The 20,236-nt window shown below is 37.9% G+C and overlaps 1 protein-coding gene across 1 annotated transcript in view; it reads right to left on the bottom strand.

Moving 5' to 3' along the window:
• GUCY2C (guanylate cyclase 2C) overlaps nucleotides 1–20,236 on the bottom strand; it is a 69,976-nt gene that overhangs the window by 23,188 nt on the left and 26,552 nt on the right. The window contains exons 10-16 of the mRNA XM_025995541.2: nucleotides 20,080–20,191; nucleotides 13,308–13,389; nucleotides 10,171–10,276; nucleotides 7,030–7,092; nucleotides 6,397–6,468; nucleotides 5,832–5,936; nucleotides 200–286 (exon numbers count right to left, since the gene is read on the bottom strand). Of these exons, the coding sequence (XP_025851326.2) occupies nucleotides 200–286; nucleotides 5,832–5,936; nucleotides 6,397–6,468; nucleotides 7,030–7,092; nucleotides 10,171–10,276; nucleotides 13,308–13,389; nucleotides 20,080–20,191 (627 nt within the window). The remainder of the gene's footprint in view (nucleotides 1–199; nucleotides 287–5,831; nucleotides 5,937–6,396; nucleotides 6,469–7,029; nucleotides 7,093–10,170; nucleotides 10,277–13,307; nucleotides 13,390–20,079; nucleotides 20,192–20,236) is intronic.

Below are 20,236 nucleotides of genomic sequence, written 5' to 3'. Positions count from 1 at the left end.
CGAACATTTATTTGTACCAAGCATCATATGAAGCGCATGCATTATTTACAAAATCCTCACAACAACCCTCTGAATAGGCACTATTTTTATTATCATTTTACAGATGAGAAACCAATGCTCAGAGAAGTAGAAAGCCTGCTAGATCTGTTTTCCAATGTTTAATTTTCATAAATGCCTTTTGTGTTTGCAGGTCTCTTACCTTAGCAATGTCATACAAGACCGAGATCTTAAACTCCCAATCCATGAATGTACCATCAGGGTAGGAAATGGTGTCATTTAAAACTTCCTGAACAGTAGAAAAAGAAAAGGAAGAAGTTGTTGCGAGGAGGGATACTATGGAGAGATGATTACAGGCCAATAGTGATCTTCTAATGACAGGTCCTAGGGCTCAGAAACAAAATGACACTCTGTTGTCCTGGTTTTCCTGAACATGCATTTCTTTTCTTTCCTATGAAATATCAGGGGGCTCTCACTGCAAAAAAATGCGCAGGAGATGCCCATAGTACCCCAAATCCCAGTTCTTCCACCAGCCAAGGGTAAAGGAATGAGCAGACACCTGCCTGGAGCATGAGCTGTCAGCTGATTCACAGGTGGCTGGGCTGCAGATTCCAGTTCATTGAAATTACACTAGTGTGGGAAGTGCCTGTGTAGCTCAGTCAGTTAACTGTCTGCCTTCAGCTCAGGTCATGATTCCAGGGTCCTGGGATCAAGCCTGCATTGGGCTCCCTGCTTAGCAGGGAGTCTGCTTCTCCCTCTGTTCCTCCTTCTCCTTTCTCTCCTTCTCTCTCTCTCTTTCTCATAAATACAATCTTAGAAAAAAAAATTACACTTGTGTGTTTAAACCAAAATTTGCTATTGGGGAATCCCTTCCTTAGGCATACGTTTTACGATCAGTTGCATCCATTGGCTTACAGCCCTGTTTTCTTTACGTTTACCAAGTCCTCTGTCCATAAGAGCAAGTTCTTATATTTTGTATGAATTGTATCACCTAAAATTTTGAATTCATCATTTTAATATGATGATGGTTCTATCAAGATACAGGGTTTTAGCTAAGCTAATAATTATTCTTTTTTTAAAAGATTTTATTTATTTATTCATGAGAGATACACAGAGAGAGAGAGAGAGAGAGAGAGAGAGAGAGAGAGAGGTAGAGACACAGGCAGAGGGAGAAGCAGGCTCCATGCAAGGAGTCTGACGTGGGACTCGATTCCGGGTCTCCAGAATCATGCCCTGGGCTGAAGGCAGCGCTAAACTGCTGAGCCACCTGGGCTGCCCTGAGCCACCTGGGCTGCCCGCTAATAATTATTCTTCATAGTAAAACTGTAACAGCCTAACAATAGTTTCCTGTTTTGGGAAAAAGCCCCATTTGACCTTTGGTTTTAACTCAGGCTCTGCAACCATGATTTCCAAAGAAGGATCTGAAGTCACTAATCATTTCACATAAGGCTCGCTTGGCTGTGGGTACCAGGCCAGGTTAAGAGAGGGAAATTATGAACAGACGGACTCTAAAGTAATTCTCTCCCTTAGCACCTGGCATGTTTTATATTTTTATTTATTATCTCTTCTTCCTATAAAAATGTAAACCGTGATAGTTTTTGTCATTATCTGCAATATCTAGAACACTGTCTGGCATATATAGATGGCTCATAAATATTTGTTGCATAAATGAATCAATTGTTCCTAATAAGGTTAGCCAACATTTTTGTATATTTATAAGATGAGAAGTATAATGTTTTTATTTGGGGAGAAATTTGTTCATTTGTTTCCTTACAAAAGTAGGTTCCAATGGGATTTACCATGGATTGGAGCCTAAAGGGATTATGTCAGGGAGAGCGCTATAAAGTTTGCACTGGCACAGCCTTTGCTTTGCGATTCAAGACACAAAGGAGTGGTTTGCTTCCAACATGGGTAAGCAATGCCAGAAAGGGGCCCAGGACCACTCTGATAATAGAGGTTTCCTACCTTAGGGCAGAGAGCCAAAACACTATCTACATTGAGCATTTTAGGGATTAAAAAGCCATCTGAAACCCTTAGAGTAGGCCCTGTTAATTGGTATTCTAAAATTTCATGTCACTGAAATCAAATTAATCCGATTTGGTCTAGCTCTCATATGAAAAACATTTCTATAGATGGTCCCTGCCTGACTTATGATGGTCCAGCTTATAATTTTTTTTACTTTACAATGGCATGAAAGTGAAAGTGATATGTATTTGGTAGAGACAATACTTCGAATTTTGAATCTGGATCTTTTCCCGGGCTGGCAGTTCATAATGCTAGGCAGTGAGCCTCAGCCCCCAGTCAGGCACTCGTTCACAAGGGTAAACAACCAGTACACTTACAACCATCCTGTTTTTTGTTTCTCAGTAAAGTGTCAGTATATTATATGAGATATTCAACCCTTTGTTTTAAATAGGCTTGTGTTAGGAGATTTTCCCAATTGTAGTCTAACGTAAATGTTCTGAGTATATTTAACGTGGGCCAGGCTAAGGTGGGCTGTTTGGTAGGTTAGATGTACTAAACGCACTTTTGACTTAAGATATTTTCAACTTATGATGGCTTTATGGGGATGTAGATCAAAGAAGCTCTATAATTTTGAGAGGCCCCAAATTGTTATTAGGAAACTGTATTTATTTAAGTATCAATTTAAATGATACTTTTCAGCACCAATTAAAATGATCATATGAATTTTCTATGACTTTTTGATATGATGTATTATAGTAATATTTTTTTCCTTTCACAGAATTAACCATATCTGATTATATTATGCCTTTTATATACAACTGGCTTAGAGTTACTAGTATTTTATTTATGATTTTTTCATCTAATTTTATAAATGTGGTTAGTCTTTAATTATATTTCAGTCTCAACTTTATGCTAGCTTTGTTGGATATTAAATTAATTTAGAAGATGCTCATTTTTCATTTAACATTCGAATAGTATTTATGTAGATAATGAGAATTATTTTTTGAAGTTTTAAAGAATTAAACTGAATCTGCCATTCTCTATAATGGAAATTATAATTTCTTGCATTATTATTGTCCTATTTAAGTTTTTACTTTTTGAGTCAAATTTTCATGACTATATTGGTTCTGAAATTTTTCCTTTTAATATTTTATAATTTAATAATCCTAAAATATTCTTTCACAACTGAAAATACATTTTTCAGAGCTTTCTTTTTTATTCCCACTTCTGTGTATTTTTGTTTTAAAAATTTTAATTAGAAGTATGAGAGGTTTTTATGATTTTTTTTTCCTTCCAAGTTTTTATTTAAATTCCAGCTAGTTAACATACAGCGTAATGTTAGTTTTAGGTGTGGAATTTACTGATTCAACATTTACATACAACACCCAGTGTTCATCAAAACATGTACCCTCCGTAATCCCCATTACCCGTTTAACCCATCCCCTACCCACCTCCCATTTGATAACCATCAGTTGGTTCTCTACAGTTCAGAGTCTATTTCCTGGTTTTCCTCTCTTTTTTTTGTCCCTTCCACGTTCATTTGTTTTGTTTTTTAAATTCCACATATGATTGAAATCATGGTATTTGTCTTTCTCTGACTGACTTATTTCACTTAGCATAATAATCTGTAGTTCCATCTATGTCATTGCAAATGACAGATTTCATTCTTTTTAATGGCTGAGTAATGTTCCAGTGTGTGTGTGTGTGTGTGTGTGTGTGTGCGTGTGTGTGTGTGCATGTGTGTACGAAACCTTTTTTATCCATTCATCTGTCAATGGACATTTGGGCTCTTTCCATAATTTGGCTATTGTTAGTAATGCTGCTATAAACATCAGGGTGCATATATCTCTTCAAATTAGTATTTTTGTATCCTTTGGGTAAATACCTAGTACTGCAATCGATGGATCATAGGGTAGTTTTATTTTTAACTTTTTGAGGAACTTTCATACTGTTTTCCAGAGTGGCTGCCTCAGTTTGCATTCCCACCAATAGTGTAAGAGGGTTCCCCTTTCCCCGTATCCTTGCCAGCCCCTGTTGTTTTCTCTGTCGTTCATTTTAACCATTCTGACTGGTGTGAGGTAATAGCTCATTGTAGGTTTTTAAAAAAGGATTTTATTTATTTATTCATGAGAGACACAGAGAGAGTCAGAGACATAGGCAGAGTGAGAAGTCAGCTCCCTGAAGAGAGCCTGATGGGGAACTTGACCTCAGGATCCTGGGATCACAACCCAAGCCCAAGGCAGATGCTCAACCACTGAGCCACCCAGTTTTTAACCCATTTTTTAACCCATTTTTTAGCTGGATTATTTGCTTTTGGGTGTTGAGGTTTCTACGTTCTTTATAGATTTTGGATACTAGTCCTTTATCTGATATGTCATTTGCAAATATCTTCTCCCATTCTGTAGGTTGCCTTTCAGTTTTGCTCCTTGTTTTCTTCACTGTGCTGAAACTTTTTATTTTGATGAAGTCCCAATAGTTTACTTTTGTTTTTGTTTCCCTTGCCCCTGGAGATGTGTCTATTAAGAATTTGTTGGGGCCAATGTCAAAGCTTTTATGTTTTATATTAAAAAAGCCTCATGAATGCATTTTAAAATCCTATCTTTTTAATAATAATTAAACTTTATAAGTTTCCTTTCCTTCGGCCATAGTTATTCTTCTAAATTTTGCATTGAATACTTAGATTATTTTTTAATTGAAAATAACATTTAGGGCTATTATTTTTTCCCTTGAGGATAGATTTGAGTGTATGCTATATATTTTGAAAGCTATTATTCTTTTTTTTAATTGAAACTTGTTTAAAAAATTCTAAGAAGTTAATTTAAATTTTTTATTATTTTAAAATTTTATTGTATTATGAATATTTGGACTTCTTTGAAGTTGCTGCTGCCCCCAATCTTAGTACTTTGGCTTTGTTATAGGAAGGGCATTGAGGTTATTTTTAAGGAAATTAAGGAACTAGGTCCGAAAGTAGCCCAAAGGCAGTGACCATACATTCATTTTTCTTGGATCCAGTTGTAAATTATATCAGCTGTTCCAATATAATTGTTATAGTATCCCTTTCCTTCTCAAAGTATCCTGATAAATTATATGGTCACTCTACCCAAAGGTATGTAAAAGGTGAAAAGCTCTCAAAACATATGCCCAGAAAGTGCTCAAGGTGAGGTGCAAATATTTCAATGCTGTTCGATGCAAGTATCCTGGATTCCTTCCTGCTCCTGCTCATTTCCCCATTCTAGTCCTGTTTCTGCTTGAAACGGACTTTCTTTCTTATATGTAAATGGTTCTTATATATACCTGCCCTTCTGAACTACCCAGTGATTTGACATTCTTAGCTTAAAGCTTTATTCTTTCCAAGAACTTGGCTCAGCCCTGTCTTACTTTCTCTTTCTGCTTCGAACTTGCTCAACCAAAATGCCTGACCACATCTGGCAACTCTTCGGCCATCTTCAATTTCTCCCAAAAGAGAAAAGGGTAGGAATTTAAAATGTAGCAGAACCAGGATTCATGGACAACTCTCTAATGCGTATTTGGTGCTATCATAATGACGATTATTCTCTTAATACTAAAGTAAGTATGCAAGTACAATGAAATGAAATTAGAGGTAATCACTCACTTTTCCACATCTGTTCTCTGGTTTTTCAATTCTATACTTTGACTTCCTGACTATTTTTGGCTTTTTTTTTTTCTTTTCGTAGAGATGTAATAAAACTGACAAAATCTAAGTGATCTAGTTGGTAAGCATATGGATCCACAAATTTTTCCGGATAATTCTCTGATATTTTACTGGATAAACACTTAAAATTTCTACTAAGTATTTTTTTCCCATAGGGTGGCCAGTTAGGACATTGGAAATGATCATGGTTCCTTACCCGGAGGGATCCTCTCTCGCAGTATTCGATCACCCCAAAGATCATGGTATCAAGCTTCACTGTGCCGTAGAACTTGGTTAAGTTGTAATAGTCAATCTGAAGCAACTAAGAAAACATGTTTATTTATAAAGCAAGTCAGGCAGAAAGAAGTGCCACAGTAAAAATTAATACGCTCATAAAACATGTCATGCTTTAGGTCTTTGGGAAGATGTATTGTTCTTGATACGTTGAAATGTCAGTACATTTCTTACTGACACTACATCTTCCTTGACAGTCTTTCTTTTATCAGCAAGGAGACTGGAAAATGAACCTTTGACTGCACTCAAATAATATCAGGGCCATTTTCAAGGATATGTTAAGAGATTTCTGATTTGTTCTAACATCACTCTTCAACCCCCGTTTGTAGAATTCTCAACAAACAGAAGTATAGTCACCCACTTCTTGGTCTGAGGGCTTTTTTTGTCTCCATCCCCAATAAAATATGGCTCCACTAAGGACTTTAGTGCTGAGGGAAAATGGAGTGAAGCTATTTCTCATGTAAGGATTTCAAGTAAGAGACACATACCTTGTTCAATTCTATCTTCTGTTTCTCAGTGAAATTCCCATCATTGTGCTTGAGATCCTTTAGAATCACTCGCTGCAAAGATCGTTTGAATTAAGGAGATAATGCTGTAGCATGACCACTTATATGCATATTATAAATTATTTAATTTGTTGTGTGTCTATCTTCCTTGTATACTGTAAAGTTCTCAAGAAGAGTGAAACTATTTTATTGGTATTTATACCCTGGGTACCTAGTGCCTGGCATAGGCTCAGGTTTGAATGTTTCTTGAAGAATGACTAAATGAAAAGGGAAGGCCCAGGGAGGAAAGAAGATACAAAACCCCCATATGGGATTGTCGTATTCCCACTGCAGTGAGCCACAATATAATACTAGGGTAGTTTGGACTATTCCAAATTATTTTATTTCTCCTTTTCCTTCCTATCCTCTACCCCTCTTACAAATTCTATTTGTCCTTTAATTGTCCAGGATTGCGAGTTTTATAACCCTCTGTCCATCCCTGTGAAAAGTTCCAAGAACAGCCCCAGGTCAGCCCACACCATTGCACTGTCAACATCAAGAGCCAGGGCCACGATGAGCAGAAGGCTTGTAACATGGCCCGAATGAGAGTTCAAAGAGGCAGAGGAGACAAGTCACCTTTTTGTCGTATTTGCATTGTCGGAGTCTCTGAATTGTATCTCGTCTCTTGTCGTCATCGATCTAGCACAAGAAAAGGCTAATTATTAGAGAAAGTTCCTATTTAGTCCCATCTACTGCCCAATGCAGAGATGCTCTGCCAGGTGGGTTATATCTGTTGGTTCACAGCATGCTGGGCAGGCTCCTGGCTAAACTAACAATTGGTTTGTGTTTCCCCACCACTACTCACCTTCGCTCTCCACCAGGGTCTTCTTTCCAGATTTCTAACCTCTCATGCTTACCTCTGGGTCTTCCTCCCTCTTCCTCCCTTCCTATGGCCTAAATCAGCCAGGCATGTCTTTTGCCTCCTTCTCTCCTGGCCCATTTGCTGGAAATCATTGTAGCTAGAGACAGGTGTTCCAAGGGAAACCTGTTATGCTCTAGAGCTGCAAGCTCGCCCCTCAGGATCTGATTAGCAATGCAAGTGAAGACACTGGGTGAGGTTTCTAAGGGGGCAGGCCCATTAGCTCTGGGTTCAGCTTAGAGTTGCCAGATCATCTGATTTGTCAAAAGAAGCTGGTAATATGGATTTTCCTATGCCATTCCAAAATGTTTATATTTGGCAATTAATTTTAAAAGATGTTAAATATTGAATGAAACACAACACACTCACACATACATACACATACACATCTCTGCAGTCTACAATTGGCTCTTGGTCTGCCAGAGTTCTGGTCTCAAGGCAGAAAAAAGATTGAGAACTATTGCATCTTTTAATTTGGTTCTCATAAAAACCTGTGATGTATTATAATATCGGTTAAAACTTACCTCATAGGACCTTTTGAAATGTGAGCAAAATAAACTATATCGAATTCCAAGCATGATGCCTGGCACTATGTGGATTAATAAATGTCAGGTGTCTTCTATCCCTCTTCTCATTTTACAAATGGGCTACATACAGATTAAATGACATTAAGTGTCACATACAGGCATGCCAAAATCTGAGCTTGTTGCCTTGTCTCTCTTTTTAGTGAGCCCTCAATTAGGTCATTAAACATTTGAACCTTAGGACTTTATCTGGGAAATTCTGACTGACAGAGATACTGGGCATCAAATGCATAAAGTTTGTGAAATTTTCTCACAAATTTAAGTGTTTTATCCTCAAAAGAGTTATCTGCATCTTCATCATCTTTTTCATTTGTTACTCATCCCTCTGACCTTCCTGATTTCTCTTCTTGTCTGGTTGCTTTGGTCTTCTGTCCCTTTCTGTTCTAGTACGGGGATCTACTCTTTCTCATCCTGTCCCTTGGGCTTGCTTCCTTATCTCTGCCTTCAGCTCCTGAGACTTGAACTACTTGCTGTCTGGTGGTGCAGTATCTCCCCCTCTGGCTGACCATGGCTAACCTCCTTGCTTTCTTCCTGCTCCATTGGAGCACTGAAGACCTCTCCTTATACCCAGTTCCTGCCACTGTTTCCCAGATTCCCTGAAACTCAGAGTGACTGTGACTCCCCATGCCCCAAATCACTTCTACAGTCCCTCCTTTAAGCTTATTGTCCCAAAGACTTACTCCTTAGCCAGGTGAGTGGCTAATCTGATGAATTAATGTGTAAACCTCCTATATTATCTGTTGAAGGATGGATGGGTTACATTTCTAGGGATATTTACATTTCAAGGAAGCAGGGACACACTATTTTAGGCTTCATCAAAAAGAATGAATATGAAATGTGGGATTTGAGGTAGTAGAGGAGGTTTGTGAGGAGCGGAGGCATGGCTGGATGTGTGTGGAGGTGAGCCACATGGGAACCCATCCTGGTGTCATACCAGAGGTGGAGGAGAACTCACTCCTTCTAGAGATGAGCTAAGGAGTCCTCTCTCCTTCCTGGAGTACTGCCAATTAGTCACTTAGGTCCAAAAATTCTTCCTTGGGAAGTCCAATAGCCTTATGGTCATTTGCACCTTTCTGTGAATTGCTAGAAGATGGATTTTATCCTGACACTTGCCTGAAATAGAGTGGTCTTTGCAAATAGCAGTTTTATGTGTGAGATTCCCAGTTAAACAGGAGGGTCATTTAGAGCAGGAGCATTACTGGAGGCAAAGGAGACCTAGCCCTAGTACAGGGTGAGGGGATCCTAGCTCTTAGAGTGCGACATGCAGGAATTGGGTGGAGTAGCAAGAGCTGGTAGGGTGGCTCTAATGACAAACCTGACCCAGGCTGCAATTTTACTTTTGCTGATTTTAGGCAGGGAGGCATCTCTAGTCACACTAGCCTATTCACTTGGCCCTAGGCTGAGGAACCCCAATAATCCCTTCAGGTGGAGGTTCTGAGTCTCCCTCTTCTATTAGTGTTCTTTGGTATAAAAACTCTTAAGAATATAGTGAGTGCTAGGTTTTAGGATCCTAGAAATCACAGTTAGACAGACTAGGTTCAAACTGGCCATGTTCCTGAAGTTCTAGTCTCTGTTACCTCACAGAGCTAGGGGTAAGATAGAATGGGTCAATGCATCGGGCACATCAGAAGTGCTCAGTAAGTATCAGCTCTTATTATTTGCAGTAATCCTACTCATAAGCTGTGCATGACCCTGCACTGTTCCCTAACCCCACATCCTTTGGTTTCCTCATCAGTAAAATTATGATAAAGTTTAACTCATGAGTTCCTTGTGAGGAGCACTGCAGATTAGATGATTTGGCTCCTGAAGGGGAGTGATTATTACTGGTTGCCGTTATATGTCCTGGCTAAGGGAGAATACATGCAAATGTCAGCAGAGGCTTCTTTCTTCAGAAATGAGCAAGATAAGCCATGCATCCTTAGGATGGGCAGAGTCGTAGCCAAGGCTTAGGTAAGCTAAATGCTCCACACATTTATACACCGCTTTCATGACAAATGCACACCATATGCATTTCCCTTCTGGGTCAGAGGCAAAGAATGAGTAACGCACCAAATCTCAGCCTCCATTGGAGTGTTCATTGATCAACTAGCTGACATTTAGGGCACTGGAGGATCAATGGAAAGATGGGAAGCAGAGAATTAGAAAATGTCTGTCTTAGACTCTCAAGCAAATGATCCCTGCTCTGCCCATTTCTTAACCATGCTACCTGTCTTGTCAAATACCTGGAAAGTTGCATCAGCTCTAGTATTCTTCAACAGGTGACGCTTGCCTTACCTTTAGGCTAATATGGTTGGTCTCATTGGTCTCCAGAGGAAAGATATTTTCAGGAGGAATGTGGGACCATTTTTTCTGACGAAGTTCATATTCTTTTTTATATTTTCTGTGAAAGGAATAGAACCATTCAATACATTTTTATTAACACTCATGTCATTTAGCTTCTGAGCACTAAGAGAAATTTAGAACCCTGATATTCTCAGGTAGGTATGTGGTGAGAGATGTTAGCCCAATGGTGTGACTCCATGTTTTCCAGACTGGTGAATGCTGACCATCAGGTCAGCTTTAAGGATTTCTGATGGTTGTTTATCTTTTCCTTTCTTTCTCTTCTTTCTTTCTTTCCATTTCATTTTTTCAGGTTCTTCACTAAGGCAGCCCTTCACTATTATAAAGAATTTCAACTGATGACATGGAAAGAGTAAGGAAAAAACAGACAATTTAAAACGGATAGTTTTGAAAAGAAAATATATTAAATTTTAAGCCACCAGAGAATACACCAGATTCCTAAACAAGCCAGTTCTACTTATGCATTTGTGGCTTTAAGAAATATGTATATAAAGAAAATAGAAAAGCACAGAGAAAATGCAACATGGTATTTCGGCATTCAAAATGTCAATTTTTGTAAGTGTTTCCCCCAGATAGTACAGATAAAGCAGAATTCTTGGGTTACAGGAAACACTTAAAAATTTACAGGTACTACCAAGCTGTTCCCAAAATGGTTATACCACTTAAACATCCCCAACATGAAAATTCTCATTTTTTCCATACTCTTAACATTTGGTATTATTAAACTTTTTTTTTTTATTATTATGATGTATGTGAAATCGTGTTTAGTTATTGTTTTGTGTTTCTTCTTTTTATTACAAAGAGATCTTTTCAAATACTTTCAAGCTATTTTATAGAATATATAGTTATATATTCATTCATAGTTTTGCCGATATATCATAATTTATAGGAGTTCCTTTTATATTCTGTAAAACAGATCTTTTGTCCTTTTGAGTTGCAAATACACTCTTCTAGTTCATTGCTTATTTTAACTTTGTTGTATAGAACATTTCATTTTTGTTATGGCCACGTTTATTTAGTTTCTTCTATGACTTTTATTTTTTTATATTAACTGAGAAGTATATTCCTACTTGAGATAATAAAGTCCTTTTCTATTAATTTCTTCTAAGTTTTGAAGTTTGAGTTTCGCATTGAAGTCTTTATTCCATTTGTTATCCATATAGAATGAACTCTATATTTATGTATGATTTCAGGTAGGATTTTAATTTCATTTTTTCCATGTTGCAAGCCTAGTGTGCCACCATCATTTCCCAATTGACTTGTAAATGTCACCTCTAGCATATTTCAAATTCTCATGCTTGCTGTATCTAGTTCTAGAATCTGAATGTTTCCATTGACCTATTTTTTCTTGAGTTTATCTTTGCTTGTGGTTATTTGACAAACTTCTTAGGTCATTTGTGATGCCTTTCTTAATGTCGTCTAAGCAGAAATGACTATTTTTCTTCCTATGCTTCCATCTAACTCTGAGTATTCCTGTATTAAATAAAATATCATATTATTTTTTTAGATTTATTTATTTATTTATTTATTTATTTATTTATTTATTTATTTATTTATCATAGACACACACAGAGAGAGAGAGAGAGAGAAAGAGAGAGGCAGAGACACAGGAGGAGGGAGAAACCGGCTCCATGCCGGGAGCCCGTCCCGGGACTCAATCCCGGGACTCCAGGATCACGCCCCCGGCCAAAGGCAGGTGCCAAACCGCTGAGCCACTCAGGGATCCCTAAAATATCATATTATTGACCAATGATTATGATCCTAAGACCAGGGGAAAGAAGGCCTGTAGCCTTCCAAAAGACTCTTGGGACCCAACAGAGGCAAGTGCCATTCAAAATGAATCATATTGAATCACAAGATACCATAAATCATTCACTACTTTTCTTGTGTAGGTTTCCTTGTAGACACACTGTCGCTCTGGCCATTGAGAAGCCTGTCTCTGCCTGTCTCTACCTGTTATGGTCTCTTACCTTGTGATTTCACCCTATTTTAAGGTGGACTTGGTTTCTGAAGGACAACAGCCATATCTGTGACCTTGCTGTTGACTGGCTTTACTCTCCTCAAATTTTGGTTTCTGGTTACCTTCAATTAAATGGCTATCATACCCTGTATATGTGTACATATAGCTCAAATTGGGGGTAACAAAGAGTCACAGGAGTCAAGTTCTGCCTTCAGACTGAACAGAACAATCTACTTCTTTCCTGTAGAAACCTTTAACTGACATACAACAAACTGGACTCTCTCATGAGAAAGGAAAGTGCTACACAGATCAAAGTGTGTGATACAAAGGGATACAAAAATTGTTGTCTGGTTCAGTTAGGAAATGAGGGTGATCCTGACAATATAATAGGGTGTCAGGTTGTATGTGTTTCACATACACAGATTAGGGTAGTATGGTATTCTCTCATTCATTTATATATTCAACAAATATTTCTGAGTATAGATTATGTCTCTAACATTGTACTGGGCACTTTATCTGTCTAAACTGAGTAGAACAACCATGAAACTGATGGTCAGAAGACTTGAGTGCTAGTTTTGTCCCTACAACGACCTGGTGATGTGACTTCAGACAAGCCATTTGGTTTTCTGGGTCTCTTTCCCCATGCTAAAATGGGAGGTTTGAAGTAGATGATTTCTAAAGACTTTTCCAGCCTGAACACTATACAACATAGAGGCTTTGAGATTTCCTAGAAAATACCAACAAAACAGCAGAATCGCTGTTTCCACCTGTAGGATGCCTATTATATGGTACTCACTATCTACACTTTATTTCAAGTTCTCACAACAGTTTGGAAGAGGATACTGAAATTAAGCAGCATGTAATAATACACTAAAACCACACAACTAGTCAGTCACAGAACTGAGATAGATATGAGCTCAGTTGTTTCCAGTTGGTCCACTCAATACTATTCTGCCCTTGATGTAGTATTTGATGCAGAATGCCATCGTGATCTTAGATCTATCTAAAGTACTTCTTGTGAATGTACATTATCATTGATAACATCAGACTTCTTCTCCCCTCCCTGCTCTCTGGATGATGAGCACAGCAAGACAAAGGTGGTGGTAGGTACCTCAGCACCAGAAGAGCAATGAGCAGAAGAAGAACCACAGCTCCTGTGAGGGTGAAGACTGCAATCAACAGGATTTGAGGGCCTGTGGCAGAAAAGACAGTGAAAAATGCATTAGTAAGGATCTTTGAAAAGAGGATAAAACATTTCAGAGATTCTAGTTGTATAATCTAATTTGAAGAAGGGAAAAGGAGAGACCTTTTGAAAACATTTATATTTTATTAATCTCTTCATTGGTAATATAGGTCCAGTATATGTGGTCTCTGAAGAAAACTACCTGGAATGTGCCAGGGGAAGTGGTTTAATTTCAAATATAGTCTGCATGCTACATTTCTTATGGGAATTACCAAATATTACAAGAACCTAAGTACATAAATAATTTTGGTGGGAAACCCATCTGATGTCCTTGAAACCAATATAACTAAGGATAATTCACAGAGGAAGAGTCAACTATTTAAAAAAATTAAGTTATTTATTTGAGAGAGAGAGAGAGAGAGAAAGAAAGAAAATGCAAGTGGAGGGAGGGAGAAAGATGAGCAGACTCCACTTGCTGAGCATGGAGCCGGTCGCAGGGCTCGACCTCACTACCCTGAGCCCAAATCAAGAGATGGTCGATCAACCAACTAAGCCACTCAGGTGCCCCAGAGTCAACTATTTTTTAATACCAAGCACAAATCCGAGGAAAAGTCAGTCGCTGTGGAATATTAAATGATGGTGTTGCCTGATAGTTTTTTCCAAGTGCTGCCAGGTCATTGAGGGAAGTCAATGAAAGATGTAAGTGATTTTATTTATTAAAGTACAAGTATGTAGGTGGATTTGGAAAGATGGAGGGATTTAAGGGACTCGCAGAGGGGTAACTGGAATTCAGGAAAATGTAGATCAGCCTAAGGAAGCATTGAAACAGAAACTGAATATGCAAAGGAACAAACCTAGCCTGAGAAGGACAACCACAATCATAAAACTGTACAAGAAAGTCATGATTTGTATATGCCACAATGGATTCCTATTAGAATAGGAAGTTGGTGAGTTCAGGAAGGAAACTGGAATGCATTCTAAGTAATAGAGTGCTATTTCACTTTTGTAAATAATAATGATGAAAATGTTTATTAATTTACAACTTATAGAATCAACTTATGGGTAAATGATACAGGGCTTCATATGGCTACCAAATAAATATTATCAGCTATGAAAAATTAAAGAAAAATGAAGGAGAATCTGGGAGGTAGAAATGAGGTGGTAGGAAGGATAGAGACAGTAACATATTCATCTTACCAAGCTGGGAAGCAAAGAGGTTATTGTTTTGTTTTGTTTTAAGATTTTATTTATTTGAGAAAAAGAGAGAGAATGAGTCAGAGGTGGCAAGGTGCAGAGGAAGAGGGAGAAGCAGATTCTCTGCTGAGCAGAGAGCCCAACGTGGGGCTCGATCCCTGGACCCTGAGATCTTGACCTGAACCGGAAGCATACACTTAACCAATTGAGCCACCCAGGTGCCCCATGAAATTTCCAATGTAGTTGGTAGAACAATACTAGAAACTTATGCATGTTAATTAAAATTACAAAAGCACCCAATAAATGTATTGACAAAAAGATAGAACTATATTGAGAAAAGGCTAGAAAAAAGTAGGGCTGGTGAAGATGAACTAAATCTTTTATCAATACAAGAAATAAACAGATAACATCCAAAACTTATAAATCAAGAAATATATGGATATTATTTAGAAATATGCAGCAAACTAAAGGCAGAGTGACTGAGAGACCAGAACTGACAGAGATGGGACCAAGCACACTCATGTTCCATTATGAATATTTTTACTATTGGATTTTAAAATTATATGTATGAATTTCCTTCACGAAAAATGTCTCCAGGCTTTCTATAGGGGATGACTTTGAGCAATTTATGCTTTGCTAACATAGGACTTTGCCTCTGTTTGTTATCTTGTTTTCTTCTATGGGGAAACTGGTAACAGTGAAAATGTGAGCTCTGGATTTCTCTTCTCATCAGGGCAGAAATAGATTAGTACTTGGGTTTGCATGGGCATAACCGAATGTGTGAATCCTGTTTATTACTGTGAACATCACTCCTATCACCCCACCACCCTTGCCATTACCATCGCTCTCAACTCAAAGTCGATATGAGAAATACAATTCTGTTTATTGACTCTACTCATCAGTGTACTGGAATTAAACATCCCATAGATTAGAGCATGAACTGGAGGGATTAGGGAACCTTCTGGCTGCTGGGTCCTCCCCCATCTCAATTCCTATCTGCCCACCCCAGCATGCACATCTCACTGCATTAAGTATATTTATGATATTTAAATATACTGTATACTATTTAAGTATAGCAGTTGTTAATTCAACATACTTTTTGGTTTTGCTTGAGTTAATCAAGTCACAGTATTACATTGGTTCAAAGGTTAAGCTTCTGCTGCCTTCTGGTGGCTGCTGTGGTTATACATACTACTTAATTAGATTCGTAGTGATGGTAGAATGAGTTCATATCATATAATAGTTGGAAAAAATCTTGGAATCAGTTAACAAATCTCCTGATTTGAAGAAGGAAGAAACTCACACTCAGAGAAGTAAATTGACTAAAGTTAACATAGTGTGAATTAGTGCTGAGTAGAAACGGATTTAGAGTTATCTCATATTGTCCATCCTTCCTTCCTTCCTTTCTTCCTTCCTTGGCACTGTGTTGGGCAGATGTGAATAAAGAATAGACCCAAACCCACAATGAGATACCACCTCATACAAGTCAGAATGACTAAAATTAACAAGTCAGGAAACAGCAAACGTTGGGAAGGATGCCTCTGTTGGTGGAAATGCAGGCTGGTTACAGCCACTCTGGAAAACAGTGGAGGTTCCTCAAAAAGTTAAAAATAAAGTTACCCTACAACCCAGCAATTACATTACTAGGTGTTTACCTCAAAGATACAAATGTAGTGAGCTGAAGGAGCACCTGCACCCCAATGTTTATAGCAGCAATGTCCACAATAACCAAACTGTGGAGAGAGCCCAGATGTCCATCAACAGATGAATGGATAAAGAAGATGCGGTATATAGATGAATATTCCTCAGCCATCAAAAAGGATGAAATCTTACGATTTACATCGACATAGATGGAACTGGAAGGTATTATGCTAAGGGAAATAAGTGCATCAGGGAAAGATAATTATCATATGGTTTCACTCATGTGGAATATAGGAAACAGCACAGAGGGATCATAGTGGAAGGGAGGGAAAACTGAAATGGAAGACATCAGAAAGAGAGACAAACCATGAGAGACTCTTAACTATAGGAAACAAACTGAGGGTTGCTGGAGGGGAGGTGGGTGGAGAGATGGGATAAATGGATGATGGGCATGAACACATACGATGTGTTATATGCAACTGATGAATTACTGAACTCTATATCTGAAACTAATTATGTACTCTGTTGACTAAGTGAATTTAAATTAAAAAAAGAATAGATTTGGGGATCCCTGGCGGCTCAGCAGTTTAGCACCTGCCTTTGGCCCAGGGCGTGATCCTGGGGTCCTGGGATCGAATCCCACATCAGGCTCCCCTCAGGGACCGTGCTTCTCCCTCTTGCCTATGTCTCTGCCCCTCTCTGTGTGAATCTCATGATTAAATAAATAAAATCTTAATATGATATAAATTCTATGCTAGAAGTCTGGTGGGACGTAGGCAAGATCAGTAGCCTTTTGGGATGTTAAGAAAAATGAAATCCAAGTTAAATGTTGAAGATGAGTGGGTGTTTACCAGTCATATGGGGGAGTGATACATTTTCATCAGAGGTAGTATCATCACTAAGGACACAGGGGCATGAATCTGCAAGACCCTCCCTCTTTCTTTTTTAAGGAAGTGGGTGGAAATTGAAGGAATGGGGAAGGGATTTCAGGTAAGAAGAAGATAAGGCTGGAGACGTAGGAAGATCATAGGCATTTTGTACTATAATAAGTCATTTGGGGGATGCCTGGGTGGCTCAGGAGGTTGAGCATTTGCCTTTGGCTCAGAGCATGATCCTAGGGTCCTGGGATCGAGTCCCACATCCGGCTTCCTGCTCCATCTCTAATGAATAAATAAATTAAATAAAAAATAAGTGATTTGGATGTTACTGGAGTAAAGTGGAACTGCCAAGTGAGTGTTAGCAATAGTGTAATATAACTGGATCCATGTTTTCATTCTGATGGCAATGTTGGTTGGACTGGAGGTGGACAGCAGGTCTGAAGCAGGAAGTCAGGTGGATGTTATTGTAACCCAGGAGGCAGATGATGATGGTGTGGATAAAAAGCAGAAACAAATGTGCATTGTCCATTGCTGTGTCCCAGGTGCTTAGAACACTGCCTAAAATTCAGTAAATCTTTGTAGAATGAATGAAGGGACAGTGATGGTGGTATCTCCAGATGAAACATTCTGTTACTTAGAGGGCAATTGTGTCCCCAGATAAAAGACCGTATGAATATCTTATTTGTATGCTATTTGAAAGATTGAGTTAATTTATAAAGGTTACAATTAAGTGTAGTAACAGTTGAAGGACACCTGGGTGGCTCAGCCGTTGGGTGTCTGCCTTCAGCTCAGGTTGTGATCCTGGGGTCCAGGATCGAGTTCCACATCAGGCTCCCCTCAGGGACCCTGCTTCTCCCTCTGCCTATGTCTCTGCTTCTCTCTGTGTGTCTCTCATGATTAAATAAATAAAATCTTAAAAAAATACATGTAGTAACAGTTGAGTAATGAAAAGCTCTGGCTAACTGAATTCTCTGATTAAATGAGGATGAAGTGAAGTTGCTCGGAATGATAACAACATCCCTGTAATATGAATAATATAATATAAATATTTAATGTGATCTCTTTTGGGTAAATAATGAGAGCTCTCTCAAAAATTACTTTTTGAGAAGTTGAGCATTTTACAAAGCACAGTACTCTTATTGCATAAAATAACAAAAAACTCTTAAAGAAATATATTAAAGATTCAAAGTAACATTGTCACTAAGCGCTATAATTAAGAGAAAAGAAAAAAATGTAATTCAAAAAGTTACAAAAAAAAGTAGAGAGTTACAGAAATACATGAGAAAACAGGTATATTTCAAAAGTAAATTTGGTTTAAACCTAGAAAACTTGCAGATGGTTCTAGAGATAATCTTTAAAAAGCTTGCTAATGAAATCAAATTTAAAAAGCAATAATAGCAGTAAATCTGAAATCAGTTCAAGATTGCTTATTGTTTAGAAGAATGGGAACGTCACTTCCCACTTCCCTCTTTGCTTTAGTCACCTGCTGATGGTTATTGAGTAAAAAAACACAGGGATAATTTTTTATTTTTTAAAGATTTATTTATTTATTCATGAGAGACACACAGAGAGAGGCAGAGACATTAGACAGAGGGAGAAGCAGGCTCCTCACAGGGAGCCCGATATAGGTCTCGATCCTGGGATCGGGGTCACACCCTGAGCCAAAGGCAGACGTTCAACCGCTAAGCCACCCAGGCGTCCCACCCCCCTTTTGTTTAAAGATGGGATCATTTTTAAACCGTATTTGACCTATGGAATGTAAGTGGACTGAAAGCATAGTAGGAGCTTTAGTATAAGCAAGTACATCAAACCAGAACTTTTTAAGTCATATCAACCTCAGTTTTTGGTGATAGAAGCGCAAGGAAAGAAATATTTCTAGTTTATATTTTAATTTAAAAATGGTAAATTAATACAGAGTCATTGTGGAAAAAATTAAGAAAAAAATATAAAATAGCAACAAAACAAAACCCCAATCAAACAAAAAAACCCACTCCTACTATCATTACTCAGAGGCAGCTACCACTGTTAACATTTTAGCATATTTCTTTACAATCTATTTCTAATATTGTTTTACAAAGTTAGAATATCATTAAATAAAAAAGCTGTTTATTTTCCTCTTAATTTACCTCATGAGTTTTCCTACATCATTTAAGATTTTTTGTAAATAATTATTTTAATTAGCTTATAATCCTCCATTTAGGGATTATATCATCATTTGCTAAATAATTTTATTAATGTCACTTCCACTTTTTTTGCTTCTTTGGGCATAAATATTTGTTCAAATTTAAACTTTTTTTCTCTACATATAGATTAATAATGTGGAATAACTTACTATTCATTGTCGTAAGCCTTGGCTAAGCCAGATTGTCTTGAGACCTTGTTGCTCAGGAGATACTTGGCTGGCCCTGTCCAGTGATGGCCAATGCTATATGGTTGCATCAGAAGTTGCATGAGTGAAGTCCTGGTCATGTTAGGGCTCTCCATAACATGATAGGACTTCATTGTAAGTAGATGAGTAGCCATCATATAACCCAAGTATGTGTCCTCTGAGGAAATGGAGGAGACTTTTGAAGCCATACTGACTAATAACTGATGGCTGATGGCATCTTGTGTTCCTTGATGAAATATGCATATTTTGAATTTATTGCAATAAAATGGAATACATGGCATTAAGAATACATATCTCTATGTTCATTTTGCCAATTGTCAAACCTAGTTTTCTATAGGATAATTTTTCTCAGTGGTCAGGTAGGACACATATTAAAGATAGGTATAGCTAAATTAGAATAGAGGTATCTTCAGCATTTAATCAGAATTGTAATATCGTTCACTGGGCAGGGAAGTAAAGTCCACATTCTACAACCTGGCAAATTCAGGCAACAAACAAAACAAATGAAAACACAGGCTAATTGCATAAACCACAGAATGTACTTATCTTACCTGAAAAGCAACTTCAGGGAAACAAAATTCACTAAAGGACATCTTACCCTGGCCTGGAATATCATTAGGAAGTTTGTGGTTCATCCAGATGAATGTGGGTCTCTTATCCACTCTGGTAGTCTTATTTATATGGGTGTCATAGGTCAAGAGAACCTTGTACTGTGTCAGGGCATGAAAAAGAAGAAGGATAAAAAGAAAAAGACA

This window comes from Vulpes vulpes, chromosome 8 (assembly GCF_048418805.1).
Source record: "Vulpes vulpes isolate BD-2025 chromosome 8, VulVul3, whole genome shotgun sequence".
NCBI classification, from domain to species: Eukaryota; Metazoa; Chordata; class Mammalia; order Carnivora; family Canidae; genus Vulpes; species Vulpes vulpes.
This window is presented reverse-complemented; position numbering and strand designations above follow the sequence as displayed.